At 41.0% G+C, this 18,124-nt stretch overlaps 1 protein-coding gene across 1 annotated transcript in view; it reads right to left on the bottom strand.

The window, feature by feature from the left end:
- PPM1D (protein phosphatase, Mg2+/Mn2+ dependent 1D) overlaps positions 1–16,158 on the bottom strand; it is a 48,342-nt gene extending 32,184 nt beyond the window's left edge. The window contains exon 1 of the mRNA XM_040496921.1: positions 15,483–16,158. Coding sequence (XP_040352855.1) covers positions 15,483–15,954 — 472 coding nt within the window. The 5' untranslated portion in view covers positions 15,955–16,158. The remainder of the gene's footprint in view (positions 1–15,482) is intronic.
- Positions 16,159–18,124: the final 1,966 nt, after the last annotated feature.

Raw genomic sequence — 18,124 nt, 5'->3', positions numbered from 1 at the left:
GACAACTCAAATATCAAGTGGCAGAGACCCAATATATTTAACTCCAAAATCTTAAATGTCTAGTTCATTGTTATTGAAAAACTCTAAATATTCTGGGGGCACCTGGGTGGCTCAGTCAATTAAGGGTCTGACTCTTGATTTCAGCTCAGGTCATGCATGATCTCAGGGTTCGTGAGCTTGAGGCTCAAAGCCTGCCTGGGATTCGCTCTCTGCCCCTCCCCCACTTGTGGGCGCGCTCTCGCTCTCTAAAATAAACTTTTAAAAAACTTGAAATATTCTGTAATATTAAATAAACTACAATTTATGGTTCAAGATAGCCAACTGACTCCAAACACTGACACATTCTCCTCACCAAAATCCCATTGAAAGGACAGAATATAAGTATTAGAAAAAGTCCATAGCAGTCATGAACACAGAGAAGGGGCATAAGCAAATCTGAGGAATCCCCAGAATTTTAAAGAAATGGAATTACATTAAAGGAAAAATCAGAATGCAAAACTTGTAATCCAATATAAGCAAAAACCACAGTCAGTAAAGAAAGCAATACATCAGTTTTCCCTGTTAAAAGAGTCCCAGAAAAGCTCAAACTCACAGACAGTGACAGCAGCTGTGTCAGGAATAGATAGCAGAAGTTTGGCAGATATAGTTAAAACTTCAGGAGCTAGGTCAGTGCCTAAACTTCTGCACAGTAAAAGGTGAAACATTTTAGTTCTTAAGCTGCCAGTAATTATAATACCTTTCTTTTAAGGGAAGTGATGCATCTGTTGATAGAGACAACAGGGGCTCAAAGGGGATGAGGGATAAGAAATAGGGCCTAAAAAACTGGATGGGGTGCTACACACCTTTCATAGCCACAAGGTTTCTCTAGTGTATTCAGGTTAACTAGAGTTCATTTATTTACTTTTGAGAGACAGAGACAGAGCATGAGCAGGGGAGGAATGGAGAGAGAGGGAGACGCCGAATCCAAGCTCCAGGCTCTGAGCTGTCAGCACAGAGCCCGATGCGGGGCTTGAACTCATGGACCGTGAGATCACGACCTGAGCTGAAATCAAGTCGGATGCTTACCCACTGAGCCACTCAGGCGTCCCTACCTAGAGTTCTTTTCTTTACAATATTACATACGCTAAAAAGATATTTCTTGAATCCTACAGTGCATCTCCTCATCTCATCCAGCAGATGGAATCCACCCCACAGAATGTCCTGTCACTCACAGCAGAGGGCTGCTTGCAACATATGAAATAATGGCCCTCACAGCTGCTGAGGGAAACCAGAACAGCTACCAATACTGATTAAGCTAGAAATTCACACAATGTAAAACCACTGCAACAGTACTAGACACACAGTAAATGCTCAATAAATGTTAGTTTTTGTTATGACCATTATTTAAGAAAAGCAAAGAGCCTGAGGCATCAAGAGGAGTATACAAACAAAAAAGGCCCCCCCCAAAAAAAATCTGTGGAAAAATCCTAAGAATCTATAGATTATTGGCACTGACAAGGTTCAGTACGGTTATATATTGTTATATAAAATATCAATGCTATTTCTGTAAACCAGCAACAAAAAATTACAGTGTTACAAATGTTGGGGTGCCCAATGGCTCAGCTGGTTGAGCATCTATCTGACTCTTGATTTGGGCTCAGGTCATGATCCCAGGGTTGTGGGATTGAGCCCTATATCCAGCTCTGTGCTGAGCATGGAGACTGCTTAGGATTCTGTCTCTCCATCTGCCCCTTTCCGCTGCTCAGGGGCACACGTTTTCTCTCTCTCTCTCTTACTGTCTTTTAAAAAAATTACAAAATGTAACTTTTAAAATACCACTCACAATGAACAGCAAAAGGTATATACCTGGGAACATGGCTAACAAATCTCTAACAAGACTTTTATGGAAAAGTTGTAAACCAGAGTACCGTTTACAAGAGAATGGTAAGCACAGAAACGGACCCATGCATATTTAAACACTTGATACACCAACCGTAAAGATAGCATCCAGTACATGAAATTGCAACAAGATTTAAAACAAAACAAAAAGCAAAAAACAGGTGTCTGGGTGGCCGACCACGCAGAGCTTGCTTGAGATTCTCTCTCTCCTTCTCTCTCTGCCCCTCCCCTGTTCTCTCTCTCTTTAAATAACCCCAAAACTACCAAACATTTTGGGTCCCTGATGCCAAGCACAAAAAGTCAATTCCAGGTACATCAAATGACTTAATATGAAAGTAAAGCTTAAGCTGCTTAGAAAATATTTAGGAAGGTACATTCATGACCTCAAGATAGGGAAGGATTTCCTAAAGACAAAAGATGGGCTAGCCATATAAAGAAAATGCAAAATTGTACTACCATCAAAATTAAGAATTCTTGTCAGGAGATCCCATGAGTAGAGCAAAAAGTATCTCAAAAAATGGAGTTTGTAATATATATACATTCCACAGGAATAGTATCCAGAATATATAAAATGCTCCTACAAAACAAATCAATAAGACAGACTATGCAATAAAAAATGGACAAAAGGCTTGAACAGGCCTTTTGCATAAAAGGAAATCCAAACAGACAAAAACCATGCAAAGGTATTCAGCTTCTTTAATCAACAGGGAAATATAAAATAAAAACCACAATGAGATTCCACTACACAATTATCAGATCACATAAATTAAAGTCTGACGATAGTAACTGTGATTAGGAATATGGAGCAACATGTTCTATCAACTACTGGTGGGAGTATAAACTGATATAACTACTTGGGAAAACATCTAGGCATTATCAAAAATAAATATACGTATACACTTTGACTACGCACTATCCCTAGACATATACCATAAATCAATGTGTGTATGTGCATATATATATATACACACACACACATATACATACACACAATACATATGAATGTTCAGAGATGCATCATTCATATGGGCTGAAAAGGAGGAACAACCCAAATGTCCTTCAATGTGACAAAAGACTACAATAGACTACATTACATGTAACATGTAAGAATCTCACAAGAAGCATGAGATAAAAGCAAACCGCATGATTCTCTTCAAAAGAAAACTATCATGTTTTAAAATAAGTAGTAAAACTATTGAGAAAAATAAGTAAATCAGGGCAGCTGGCTCAGTCAGTGGAGCATTTGACTCTTGTTGATCTTGGGGTTGTGGGTCTGAGCCCAACGTTGGGTGAAGAGATTACTTAAAAATAAAATCTTTAAGGAGTATCTGGGTGGCTCAGTCAGTTAAGCATCTAACTCTTGATTTCGGCTCAGGTCATGATTTTGTGGTCATGGAATCAGGCCCCACGTCAGACTCAGTGTAGGGCACAGAGCCTGCTTGGGATTCTCCCTCTCTCTCTCTCTTTCCCCCTCCCTCCCTCTCTCTCTGTTCTCCACTCATGCTTGCTCTCTCAAAAAAACTTCCTTTTAAAAAGGAAAAAAGAAAGAAAAATAAGTAAATTGCTATAGAACTAGCACCACAAAAGTCAGGACAGTGGTTACCCCTTGAGAATATAAGAATATGAGATCAGAAAAGACATATGTGGCTTCTGTTGTACAGGCAATGTTCTCTTACTTAACTTTTAAAGCTCATTTTGTAACTACTCATTGAAGTGTACATTTACGTTTCATGACATTTTTATATGTATGCTATATTTCACATTTTGTTTAAAGTTAAAAAACAAAAACAAAAACAAAAAAGCAGGAAGGAAGCATCAATTTTGCATGCATAGATCACAGCAGACAGCTCCCTAGCCCATCTACTTTCCCAGTTTGGTCACAGGTATTACTCCTAGAAGCTCAACCTACAGTATGTTGAATGTTTCTTTCAATTATTTTGTGGGTTAACTACAGCTCCCGCTTAAAATTTTCCTTTTCTTTTTTAACTTTCATTTATTTATTTTTGAGAGAGATGGAGAGAGATGAAAGAGAAAGAGAGAGAACAAGTGAGGGAGAGGCAGAGAGAGAGGGAGACAGAATCCAAAGCAGGCTCCAGGCTCTGAGCTGTCAGCACAGAGCCCAATACAGGTCTGGAACTCACGAACTGTGAGATCATGACCTGAGCCAAAGTCGGACACTCAACCAACTGATCCACCCAGTCGCCCCCATAAAACCTTTTCTTTTCAAATAAGCTAAAATAGATTTTTTTTAAAGTTCTTAGCTGCAAAAAACAATTATCACAGTAAGTATGAATGAGAGAACTCCCAGAAAGGTTCTTAAGCACATTCAGAAAGCAAAATTTACCTAAAATTTACCAGCTGTTTGCAAAAAGCACCTAAACAAGATGGAAAAGAAGAAAAAGAACTTTAAAGAAAAAGAATATTCAAAATTATAATATTAACATTATTTAAATCACATTTTTTGGTCAAAAACACTAATATGTACAAAGTGATATTCTGCAATGATCTAAAAATACTGAACATGCTCTCATCATTTGAAAGTCACCTTTTATCATATGCTACATTTTGCCTCAGACCTATTTCTAAACTCATCCTACTAATCTATTTATGGTTCTTTTCAATAATTAGGAATTTAAGTATTCCCCAATTCTTCTTCTATTTTTAACAATCTTAAGATTTCCATGGGGCGCCTGGGTGGCTCAGTTGGTTGAGTGTCTGACTTCGGCTCAGGTCATGATCCCACAGTCCATGAATTTGAGCCCTGCGTCGGGCTCTGCGCTGACAGCTCAGGGCCTGGAGCCTGCTTCGGATTCTGTGTCTCCCTCTCTCCCTCTGTCCCTGCTCATGCTCTGTCTCTCTCTGTCTCAAAAATAAATAAAAACATTTAAAAAAAAGAATTCCAAAAAACTTTAGAAGTTGGAAATTTAAAATAACAAACCCTGTTGAGGTCTGATTAAAACTGCAATAAATTTATATACTAAGGAATCAACATCTTTATAATTAGTGTTCCTTGTTTTCTACTTTACGTTTTATTTTAATCTTTTAGTTTTTAAAAAATGACTTAACAGGGCACCTGGGTGGCTCAGTCGGTTAAGCGTCCGACTTCAGCTCAGGTCACAATCTCACAGTTTGTGAGTTCAAGCCCTGTGTTGGGCTCTGTGCTGACAGCTCAGAGCCTGGAGCCTGCTTGGGATTCTGTGTCTCCCTCTCTCTGCCCCTCCCCCGGCTCACACTCTGTCTCTCTCTCTCTCTCTCTCTGTCAAAAATAAACATTAAAGGGGCGCCTGGGTGGCGCAGTCGGTTAAGCGTCCGACTTCAGCCAGGTCACGATCTCGCGGTCCCTCGCGGTCCGGGAGTTCAAGCCCTGCGTCAGGCTCTGGGCTGATGGCTCAGAGCCTGGAGCCTGTTTCCGATTCTGTGTCTCCCTCTCTCTCTGCCCCTCCCCCGTCCATGCTCTGTCTCTCTCTGTCCCAAAAATAAATAAACGTTGAAAAAAAAAAAATTAAAAAAAAAATAAACATTAAAAAGAATTTTTTTTTCAATGACTTAAAAAAGGGGCGCCTGGGTGGCTCAGTCGATTAAGCGTCTGATTCTTGGTTTTGGCTCTGGTCATGATCTCATGGTTCATGAGTTTGAGCCCCACAACAGGCCCTGCACTAGAAGCACAGAGCCTGCTTGGGATCCTCTCTCTTCTCTCTCTCTCTAAATAAACTTTTTTAAAAAATGTATTCAAAAAATGATTTAAAAACAAATGACTTAAAACTAGGAGCATATTAAAAACACAGTATCATAGGGCACCTGGGTGGCTCAGTCAGTTAAGCATCCAACTTTGGCTCAGGTTGTCATCTCACAGTCTGTGAGTTGGAGCCCTGTGTCGGGTTCTATGCTAACAGCTCAGAGCCTGGAGCCTGCGATTGTGTGTCTCCCTGTCTCTCTGCTCCTCCCCCATCCACGCTGTCTGTCTCTCTCTCTCTCAAAAATAAATAAACATTTTTAAAAATTCAAGAAAAAAAAAGGAAGCAATTAGGTAAACACTAAAATCTATTTTTTAATATTTTTTTAATGTTTATTTATTGAGAGAGACAGAGCGTGAGCATGGGAGGGGCACAGAGACAGAATCTAAAGCAGGGGGCTCAAACGTGGAGCTCAAACTCACGAACTGCGAGATCACAACCTGAGCTGAAGTTGGACACTCAACCAACTGAGCCACTCAGGCGTTTCAACACTAAAATCTTTTAAACACATTTTATTGACCCTTCTCTTGAGGCAAGAATATTAGTCAAAGAAGCCGCAACTAAAATGGGTTCCTTGATCTGTGTAGGGATTAGAGAACCATGAGGTTACAGAGATCAGATAGGAGTAGTTAGATAGGAGTAGTTAACGCAAAGCAAAGTTGGTAGGGTTACCTTACCTAACTGACAACAGGGCAGAGGGAAAAAATGCATCTCCAGAATGGTCACTCACAAGGCCTTATTTGATTCAAAGAATCAAAAACAAAACAAAACAAGAAACAAAACAAAAACCAAAAACTTTTCCTAGTTTAATTAAAGAAATCATTAACCTTTTTCAAAATGGTATGTGGCCATTTACATGTACTTGTACACCAAGGAAAGAGAAATACCCACATCATTGAGTAACTAATGAATGACGGCTCTAAGATAATAATTCTGGAGCTACAGAACACAACCACAGTCCACTGGTCATGGGCTAAGGCTCATGGAGACCAAGTACTAAATAGCACTTTGAATCCAGTACACCTCAGGCTCAGTGGAACCCCAAACCTATGCCACAGCTAGTTTAGTCCCCAAATAATTGCAGCAACTAATAGCTTCTCCTCATAGCTCTTAATTGACGAGTCAGGAAGCCCATTATACTTGAAGAGGCCAAGTGTTAAGATTTGAGAGCACCCCAACAATGATACTCTCCTCCAAAATAGTAAATGAAAAGCATTATCTCATCTCTCAAAGAATCACAAAGATTGGTTGGCACCATTAAAACATGAAAGCAGGGGTAGGGATCCAACATATTTAATTCTATAGTTTGACCACTGCAAAAGTTCTGACAGTTCTTGGAAAACGAGAGTGGATTACATTCAGTGGTGATCCTAAATGCAACTGCTGTTTCTGATTTATCCTCTTTAGTAAAACAAATAAATACAGCCTTGGCTATCTGGTATGCATTCAGCAGCAAGGCCCTGATGAAACTGCTACTTAAATTCCTGGAGATACCCAGGCTTCCGATCTTTCTGAGACCTGTTTCTTTGGATTTACTTTTTTTCTTTTTTGCATAAAATGAAGTAATTATGCATGAATAATTCAGAGAATTTCTTGTTCTTGAACGGATAGAGACTAAATAGCCAACAGTATATCCCATCACTCCCAAGTACTATCACAGTATCTAATTCCTATAAACAAGGGCATTCTCCTACAGGCCCACAATCAACCATCAAAATCAGGAAATTAACACTGATACCATACTACCAACTAATCTACAGATCTCATTCAAATTTTCATCAATTATCCTAACAATATGCTTTATAATAAAAGGATAAAATTCAGGACCTCTTTATTATATTTACTCATCCTATCTCTTTAGCCTTTCAATCTGGAAAAATTCTTCTGTTTCCTTGATGCTTTTTAAGACTACTAGATCAATCATTTCAAGAATGTCTCTCCATTTGGGTTTGTTTCATGTTTCCTCATGTTTGTATTCAGATTATGCATTTTTGGCAGGAATAACACAGAAGTGTTAAATATCATCTTTTCATTGCTGGCAGTATGCAATCTCAATTTATGCATTAAAATAACACTACCTTTGGTCACTTAAGTTCGTGTCTACCAGGTTTCTCCACTCTAATCTTTTTCCTCTTGTAATGAATAAGTATTTTGTGGGAAGATAATCTGAGACCATGTAAAAAATCCTTGTAGTGGGTTGAATGAAATGTAGGTCCACCCTGAACCTGTGAATGTGACCTTATTTGGGAAAAAGATCTTTACAGGTGTAATTAGGTTAAAGATCTTAAGAGATCATCCTGGATTAGACTGGGCCCTAAATTTTGGATTTAGTGCCCTCAAAGGGAACAAGTGCCCTTAAAAGAGAAGGGGAGAAGACACAGAGAAAGGGATATAAAGATGGTGGATGGGGCTCCTGGCTGGCTCAGTCAGTGGAACACACAACTCTTGATCTCAGGGCTGTGAGTTCCAGCCCCACTTTGTGTGTATACATTGCTTTAAAACAGGGGTGCCTGGATGGCTCAGTTAAGCATCCGAATGGATTTCTGATTTCAGCTCAGGTCATGATCTCACGGTCCACAAGTTCAAGCCCCACATCAGTCTTACACTGACAGTGTGGACTCTGCTTCGGATGTTCTCTCTCCCTCAATCTGCCCCTCCCCACTGTGTGTCCGCCCTCTCTCCCTCTCCCCTCTCTTTCTCTCTCTCAAATAAATAAACCTTAAAAAAAAAAAAAAAAAGGATTAAAAAAAAAAAAATTTAAAAAAAAAAAAAAAGACGGTGGCAACTAGGTGATAAATCTACAAGCCAAGAAATGCCAAGGATTGCTGGAAGCCACCAGAAGCTAGGAGAGAGCATGGAACAGATTCTCCCTCAGAGCTTCCAAAACAGAGGCTAACACCTTGATTTCAGATGTCAGACCTCCAGAACCATAAAAGAATAAATTTCTGTTATGTTAAGCTACTCAATTCATGCTAATTTATTATAACACCTTTAAGAAACTAATATAATTCTGTTCCTCAAATTTTCACCCACTAGTTTTAGCATTCACTTATGTCTCCTGATTGAATCATTATTATGATGGTTACTAAACATTATCATTCCTGCTACATTTATTAGTGGCCTTTCTACTGTAAAGCCTTACACATTTGTAATAGACAAAACTGAAGACAACCCAAATGTCCATCAGTAAGTGAATGGATAAACAAATTGTGGTGTATCTACACAATGGAATGCTACTCAGTAAAAAGCAATGAACTACTGATATATGCCAAAACATGTGGTAACAGAAATTATCTAATACTGATCGAAAGAAATGATTGACAAAAATAGAAAAAATCTAGTACTGGATAAATATGGCAAACTCTTTCGAACATGTGATGTGTGACAAGGTGAAGGTCCTTGAAAGTAAAAACAGAAATACCAAACCAAAATAAAGATACAGGTTTAAAATTCTCTGATTTAAGAGAACTCTTCTTCAAATTTAATTCTATCACACTTTCCCTTATCTTTCCTTCTATCCCTCCCATTCTCTTTCAGTGTTGGTCTCATTTCTAAATTTAAGGTAAATGAAAACTATCTGCCAAACCTATTCTTCAGCAGCACCTGGGTGGCTCAGTCAGTTGTGCATCAGATTCTTGATTTAGGCTCAGGTCATGATCTCACAGTTTATGAGTTCAAGCCCGGCGTCAGGCTCTGTTCTGACAGCTCAGATCTGGAGACTGCTTTGGATTCTGTGCCTCTGTCTCTCTCTCTCTCTCTCTCAAAAATGTTCCCCCCCCCTCAAAAATAAACATTAAAAAAATTTTTTTAAAGCACAAACTTTAAAACATTATTTCTTAGAAGGCGAGCATAACACAAGAATAACGCATACATGTGAATACACATAAATCAGGTATGTATTATAACTTGGGAACAAAGAGTAAAGAAAAATAAGAAAATAATAAGAAAAAAAATGACTAATTCCATTTCTAGGGTTTCTACCCAAAAGAAATGAAAACAGAATCAAACAACCTATGTTCACAGCAGCATTATCCATGCTAGCCAAAAGGTGGATACAACCCAAATGTCTATCAACAGATGAATGGATAGACAAAATGTCATATATACATAGGATAGAATATTATTCACCATTAAAAAGGAAAAAATCCGGGGCGCCTGGGTGGCGCAGTCGGTTAAGCGTCCGACTTCAGCCAGGTCACGATCTCACGGTCCGTGAGTTCAAGCCCCGCGTCAGGCTCTGGGCTGATGGCTCAGAGCCTGGAGCCGGTTTCCGATTCTGTGTCTCCCTCTCTCTCTGCCCCTCCCCCGTTCATGCTCTGTCTTTCTCTGTCCCAAAAAATAAAATAAAAAACGTTGAAAAAAAATTAAAAAAAAAAAAAAGGAAAAAATCCTGATACATGGCTATAATCTGGATGAACCTTAAAGACATTATGCTAAGTGAGATAAGACACAAAAAGACAAATATTACATGATTCCACTTACACGGGGTACCTAGAATAGGTAAATTCACAGTGACACTAAGTAAAACAGATGTTACCAGGGGCTAAGGACGAGGGTAATAGGGAATTACTGTTTAATGATTACAGTTTCTGTATGGGAGGATGAACAAATTCTGAAAATGGACAATAGTGATGGTTGCACAATACTGTGAGTATACTGAACTGTATACATAAAATTGGCTAAAATGGTAAATCTTGTATGTATTTTACCACAATTTTTTAAATGGGAAAAATTTTTGTAATTAAAAAATAGAGTAAAAAATCCAATTTAATCATTTCACCCACAGAAATTCAACTCAACTAGCAGCTACTTTAAGCAAGAAATCAGCTCTTAGAGATTAATTATGAAGTATGTAAGGCATCCCCAACCAAAAGACCTCAAAATTTACCTGAAAGACAGATAAAAACGTAATGGTCATCTCACAATTGTCTGTGTGATCTTTACCGGGATTTCACAAAGCCAAACTCTTTTCATAATAATTCTAAGAGCTTATTTGCCCTTTTCACTGTGTTGACATTTGAACTGATGGTTCAAAAGCAGTGGTTTGTAAAACTGCTGGTGCCTTAGCAGGAATCAAGGCAGTGACACCAAACTGAATTAGTAGTCTCTGTATTCTCCACAGCCACCCACTTACAGTTAAAAAACAAAAACCAAGTCGGGGGGGGGGGGGGAGGGAACCAAACCAGTTTTACTTAATGTCCTTGATGTCGCAATAAAAAATTAATTTTATTAAGCCTCCACCCATGAACACATGTCTTTTTATATTCTGTAGAGAAAGAGAAGTACATACAACAGGCTTCAGTTGCATATTATGCCTGTCTAGAGGAAAAGTACCTTTGACTCAGTTATGAAATGATCTAGCCCATTTTTCACGGACCATCATTTTTACTTGCAAGACTGATAAACTATATTAACAACACTTGGGCATTTGACATACATTTTCTTCAAAATGAACAAAGTGAAGGGCGCCTGGGTGACCCAGTTGGTTAAACATCAGACTACTGATTTCTGCTCAGGTCACGATCTCACGGTTCGTGAGTTCAAGCCCCATATCAGGCTCTGCACTGACAGCATGGAGCCTGCTTGGGATTCTCTCTCTGCCCCTTCCCCATGCATGTGCCCAAGCACACTCTTTCTCAAATAAAATAAACTTAAAAAAATAATAAACAAGGGGCACCTGGGTGGCTCAGTCGGTTGAGCATCCAACTTCAGCTCAGGTCATGATCTCACAGCTGGTGAGTTGAAGCCCTGCATTGGGCTCTGTGTTGATAGCTCAGAGCCTGGAGCCTTCTTCAGATTCCCTCTCTTTCTCTCTGCCCTTCCCTGCTTGTGCTCTCTGTCTCACTTAAAAATAAATTTAAAAACATTCAAAAATAAATAAAAAGTAAACAATATGTACAAAGTGAGCTCTTGACTTCAAGAAAAACAACTGGCAGTATTTGTTGCCAGTGATAAACTTTTTTTTTTTTTTTGAGAAAGCAAGCGAGCACAAGTGGGGGAGGGGGAGAGAGAGAGAGAGAAAGAGAGAATTCCAAGCAGGCTCTGCTGTCAGCACAGAGCCCAATTTGGGGCTCAAACTCATGAACCGTGAGATCATGATCTGAGCCAAAATCAAGAGTTGGCCGCTTAACTGAGCCACCCAGGTGCCCTGCCAGTGATGAATTTCTAATTGCTACTTAAAAACTCACATTTTGGAAAATGTGTATTCACTACAGTGAACTTGATAGCTTCCCAATCTTAAGACTTTTCTGATGAGATCAGGAATATTAACAAATGTGATATTTTCATATTGCATAATAAAATGTCAATATTTCGAAAATTGGCATAATTCAGTGATTATTTCCCAAATGACTAATGTACCATGTCATAAATTACACATGGGTAATGATTCATGATTCATTCAAAGTGCAAGGCAGACCAATCAATCAGGTTTCAGATTCCATTTTTACCAACTTTAAGAAACTATCACTTTTCCGGGCGCCTGGGTGGCGCAGTCGGTTAAGTGTCCGACTTCAGCCAGGTCACGATCTCGCGGTCCGTGAGTTCGAGCCCTGCGTCAGGCTCTGGGCTGATGGCTCGGAGCCTGGAGCCTGTTTCCGATTCTGTGTCTCCCTCTCTCTCTGCCCCTCCCCCGTTCATGCTCTGTCTCTCTCTGTCCCAAAAATAAAAAAAAAAATTAAAATTAAAAAAAAAAACAAAAACTTGAAAAAAAAAAGAAACTATCACTTTGGTGTAGGATATCCATAATTATCTGAAAACTCCACTAAACTATTCCTCCCTTTTCCTATTATATATGTGAGGTTGCCTTTTCTTTATATACTTCAACCAGAAAACCCAACACAATAGACTGAATGCAGAAACAGATATGAGAATATTTATTTCAGTATTTATTTCAGAAAAAAGCATTTTCACTTAAATTATATATTGGGGTGCCTGGATGGCTCAGTCAGTTAAGCCTCCCAGGTCATGATCTCATGGTTCATGAGTTCAAGCCCCACATCGGGCTCTGTGCTGACAGCTCAGAGCCTCCAGCCTGCTTCAGATTCTGTCCCTCCTTCTCTCTTTGTCCCTCCCCCGCTCACACTGTCTCACAAAAATGAATAAACGTTAAAAAAAATTTTAATTATATATTAATAATGACTATTTATTGAATAATGAATATGATGAATTATGAATATGTTCATTTAAATGTATTAAGATACATTTGATTTACTTTTAATAGGTTAATAAGTGTTTTTAAATGTTCTCAGTTTTAATTTCTCACAGTGCAAATATAATGGATGTAGTCCACATAAACAAAAGCTCTGCAGGGTCCTCAATCATTTAAGAGTAAAAAGGGTTCTGAGAGCAGAAAGTTTGAGAACCACTGCTATAACCTAAGGAGCACTACAAAAGTAGAAACAAAGGATGCTTAATTCCAAAAGAAACAGAAACCTTCACAGAAGAAAACATATTGACTTGGAAACTTAGAGGAGTTTATTTTTCAGTTTTCTTTTTTGGAGGAGAATTCAAGAAAATGGAGTATTTCAATGTGCTCTGGGATGGTGAAAAGACTAATGTAATAGAAATGTGGGTAACAAATAAAATTGAATAAAGAGTCTAAAGTTGGACTGGGAAGGGCTTACCCTATAAATTATAAACGCAGTTCATTTATATAGAAAATGAGGGGCTATCCATAAATTTGGGACTGAAGAACAATTTTTTTCTAACAACCTTTATCTCCTGGGTGTGCCTGGGTGGCTCAGTCAGTTAAGCATCTGACTTGATTTCCACTCAGTTCATGATCTCACAGTTCATGAGTTTGAGCTAATAGCGCATAGCCTGTTTGAGATTCTCTCTCTCCCTCTCTCTGTCCCTCCTCTGCTTGTTTCTCTCTCTTTCAAAATAAATAAACTTTAAAAAAAAAATCTGCAACTCCTGTGTCAAGACTTTCATATACTCAGCATATTCCTTTTTTTTTAGGTTTATTTATTTTGAGAGACAGACAGGGAATTAGTGGGGGAGGGGCAGAAAGAGACAGGAACCTAGGATCCAAAGCAAGCTCTGTGTTGACAGCAGAGAGCTGGTTGCAGGGTCTGGAACTCAAAAACAGCAAGATCATGACCTGAGCTGAAGTTGGACATTTAACCTACTGAGCAACCCAGGCAACTTAACCTACTGAGCAACGCAGGCACCCCAATATTTTTTTTTTTCAAGTTTTGAGTACAAGGCTTAGCTGTGGAACAAAGCAAACTTTAACATCCGTTTGGTGTATAAGGCTCTAAACTATGCCTCATAAGAGTGAAAGTCTGATTTAAAAAGTATGGTATGTCAAAAAACATACACATTCACATTTGACAGCATGGTCCCTGCCTTATTAAAAAAATGCTCAAGTAACAAGGTTTATACTTTATACTTTTAGTTCAAATATATGGCACACTCATGCTGCTCCAAGTGTACTGCAAAATAAATAGGCCTCTAAATACTTCTTTGTGTCTAATCTTCCTCTATCTTGATGTCCACTCCTAGTTGCCCTGTAGGCAATGAAATGACATATTTCTGGAATATACTGCAGCGCTTTCCAGCTCTGCTCTGCCTACACGAAAACAAAACAAATAATAGGGGCCTCTGGGATTGGATGGGAAACGCCTCTGACAGGAGGACTGGCTGTTCTATGAGTCAATCAAACAATTTTTGGCAGAAAGCCAGGCAAACAGAAAACAGACTTTGAAAGAAGCTAGTCTACAACTCTGACAATACCTTATAAAAACTGTTCTCTATTTGACCAATTTTTACACTCTTCTATCCCCCTGTCCCGCTGCCGAAAATAAAGCAATATTATGCTACCACAAACGACAATTTTTTAAATGACAGAGGTTATTATCCTCTCTCTAAAAAAAGGCTCATGCCATTCATTCGGAGTAATGGATAAGCACCTATAACTCTGTATAACACATGTTGGGTACAGAAACAATGGCTGCTTTAGAAAACATTTAAAGCTTAGAGGAAACTACAACTCTGCTGAATTTTTAAAAATAAAGCTATTTCCTTTTAGCATATCAGTAATTTCTCCTGTTACTTTGACCGGCAGTTACAACTTTTAAGTAGTAAAAGTGAGAACTGGTGAGAATTATCTGATGGCTTAGCTAAGGCAACTATTAAAAAAAAAAAAGTATACTTTTAAAAAGCCCTAGTCGAATTTAACACACACGCCTAAGGCGGGGCCAGTTTGAGACATAGCAATGCAATCCCCGCTTTTTTTTTTTTTCCCATAAGCAGTATAAGCATAAAGATCTTTAATACATTTTATGATAAGCAACCGAATTCCTCCCAAGACGTAACTCGTTGGATAATTACATTTAACCTTATTAAATTAGTCTGCAGTATACTTCAACTACCAACCACCCGGGGTCAATTTGGTGAACTGACACCACCGGTAGGAGGCAACCGACAGGGACAAGTCCTTCCAGAGCAAAATTATGACAGATTCTAGGGAAGCACTCTCATTTTTGCCGTCTCCCGCTTCCTTTGCGCGTGGCCCAGGTAACAACGTATTTTCAGTTCATCTTTTGGCCAAAATCTGGCGCCAGGTTTCAAACACATTTCCGCAGGTTGCCACCAAAGTGACGCTGGGAGAGGACCGCATCCCTGGGTCCTTGGAAGGTGGAAATTAAGCGCGGGCCGACTGCGGGGAGACAGCGATCCGATCTTTCCCAAAGCCACTTCGCCCGACCCTCCACCCTCGAAAGCGCTACTGAACCTAGGAGAGACTTCAGTAACAACCAAGGTGCACTTTGTAGCGATCTGGGTGCCAGGGGCCCACTCGGGGCTGGCGCTCTTGTAAGAGCCCTCAACTGCACGAAGAAGAGACAAACAAGCCAGCGAACTTACCCAGTTTCTTCCACATGGCGAGGTGACAAGCTAGGAAGCCTTTGCGGATGGCAGCGCAAACCTTCGCCGGCTCGGACGAGGTGAATCCCTTCTGCTTCTTGATGAAACCCCACAAATGCTCCCGGGCAAACTGTGCCGCCTCCCGCCCGCCGTGCCCGTCGCACACGGCGAAAAACGCCACTGAGGAACGGCGGCGGCAGCAGCGACCGGGAGTTGGTGAGGCCGCGGAGTCCGGGGGAGGGTCGCGAGCTTCTCGGGCTGCCGCCGCCGGGCCTCTCCCCGAGACTTCGCTGCCAGCAAGAGTCGACGGTGACCGCTGCGGAGGCGACGGCTGAGAGAGCGACCGCCGCGTCGAGGGCTTTTCTTCAGCCGTCGGCTCGGGCTCCACCACGATTTGAGTAACGTCCTCCATGTACTTCCTCCCGCCCTGGTCGGAGAAGACGCTCACTCCTAGCGAGTACAGCCCCGCCATGGCCGGCTGGCCGGGATCCCGCCGGTCCCACGCAGCCCGCCGAATCTGGCGGCGGGAGACACACTCAGCGCCCGCCGGCCAACTATTGTTTACCTTCGACGACGCCGAGAGGGGGGAGGGGGCGGTCCCGGAGGGGGGGCACGCGATGTCGGGACTTGTCCGCGAGAGCTGGGCCGGGGCTCTAGGGCGAGAGGAGCCGAGCAGCTGCGCCTGCGCAATGCGCTTCCCCGCCTGCCCGCGCCCACCACACAAATCAGACGTTCTCCTTGGCTGTCGTCATTCGGCTCTCTGGGCCTGACCAATCCGGAGTCGGGTTGGGGCAAAGCCGCCCCCAACCCTCGCTCCTACCGGCAACGGCCGAGCTTCATCCTCCGTGCGCGGGCACTGGGCCCGCGCGCTGCCCTGCCGGGCTTTCCGCTTTGCCGTGGGTGTTGTTGCCTCCGGGTTTTCGTCGGATGCTGAGCACTTGTACAGCTTGGGCTGTCACCTTTATTGCTCAGTCGCCGGGATCGTAATGCAGCCTACTGCGCTTGGCGTTCCGCCGCTCGCCTGAGTGGGAAGCCGCGTAGGCTCGGGCCTCCCACGAGTGGACAATCTGGGGAGGGGAAACCTTTCATTCCTTGAAGTGAAATGGCGGGAAACCCCACTTAGGAAGGTAGTTGTGAAAAGGCTGGAAAAAGTGTGGCACTCTTGAACTGGATTTGGGTGGGATGTATCCGACTGGCAGGGAATCCAGTTTGTGTTGTTAAGGAAACGGGAAATTTCCACCATCCGCTGCAGTTTTGTTTCACATAACTAGTATGTCGGAGACTTAAAAGGGTTATATTTTAACTAATTTTAAACATCTTTTCAGCTTTTGTTAAACCTAGTACTTTTCCCAACGAGCCCTGGGTACAGTATTGTACTCCTTTGGTGGTACCACTTCAAGTTATCACTTGGAAATAGCTTACGGAAATTGCCAAGCACTCAGTGCTCTAACAATTGGGTTAGCTTTCCACCCCCTTTGCCCAATAGGTTGTATTCTAAGCACTGAAACCTTTGCACGGATTTCCACAAATGAAACCTCAGAGTAGGCAGGTTATATGTTCTTAGCTGCAAACTTTATTGAAGTGAATCAGTTTAAAGTTCCCTTTTTCCAGTTTTAGCCACTTCATCAATTCTCCCGTGTGCCCTTTGCTGTAGGGCTTTCCAGAGTCTCAAATGGAATTCTACTAGTACAGAAATAGGAGTAGGGAAAATGGTCATTCAAACAATTGGCACCAAAAAAAAAAAAAAAAAAGTTGGCTTAAGAAGTACAAATAGGAGAAAAAAAACCTCCTTGTACTACTACTACTACTACTACTACTACTACTACTACTACTACTAACCAAATCAGGGGGCGCCTGGGTGGCTCAGTTGGTTGTGTCTGACTTCAGCTCAGGTCATGATATCTTGGTTTATAAGTTCCAGCCCTGCATGGGGCTAACTGCTGTCATCACAGAGCCTGCTTTGGATCCTCTGCAACCCCACTTGCGTACTGTCTCAAAATAAGTAAACTTAAAAACAAACAAACAAAAAAGCTCAAAATGTAGAAAATCTGAATTACATAAAATTACAATTAAAACTGTAATCAGAGATGACCCTATACACCAAAATACACTAGACCAGATAGTTTCAGAGTGTGAAAATACTTGGAAAAAATACCAGCTTGTTTTGAAAAATAATCAAATCCTGTAACCAAATCAATCAGGAGGACTGGGTAGCTCAGTGGTTGAGTGTTCACTTTTGATTTCCACTCAGGTCATGATCCCAGGATCATGGGATCAAGCCCCTTGTGGGGCTCCTTCCTGAGCATGGAGCCTGCTTATGAATCTCTCTCTCTCTCTCTCTCTCTCTCTCTCTCTCTCTCTCTCTGCCCCCCTCTCTCTTGCCCTCCTTTCCCTCCCACTGCCCCTTTCCCCCACTCTAGCTCTCTCTCTAAAAATAAAAAACAAACAAGAAACCTAATAATCATAACACCAGAAGAAAATCTATAGAGTATTTTATAACTGTAAATGCAAAAATCCTAAATGAAAAATTAGCAGTTCTAACCCAGTAGCCTGCATACCTTGAGACCTGCAAGAGAAAACAGTTTGTGTAGCTTTATATTATTCATCTTAAACAGTTTACCCACCTTCCCTCCCTCCCTAGA

Source organism: Herpailurus yagouaroundi, unplaced genomic scaffold, assembly GCF_014898765.1.
Source record: "Herpailurus yagouaroundi ecotype Mexico unplaced genomic scaffold, PumYag 189, whole genome shotgun sequence".
Lineage (NCBI taxonomy): Eukaryota > Metazoa > Chordata > Mammalia > Carnivora > Felidae > Herpailurus > Herpailurus yagouaroundi.
Note: the sequence above shows the minus strand (reverse complement) of the source record. Positions and strands in the feature narration are given on the sequence as shown.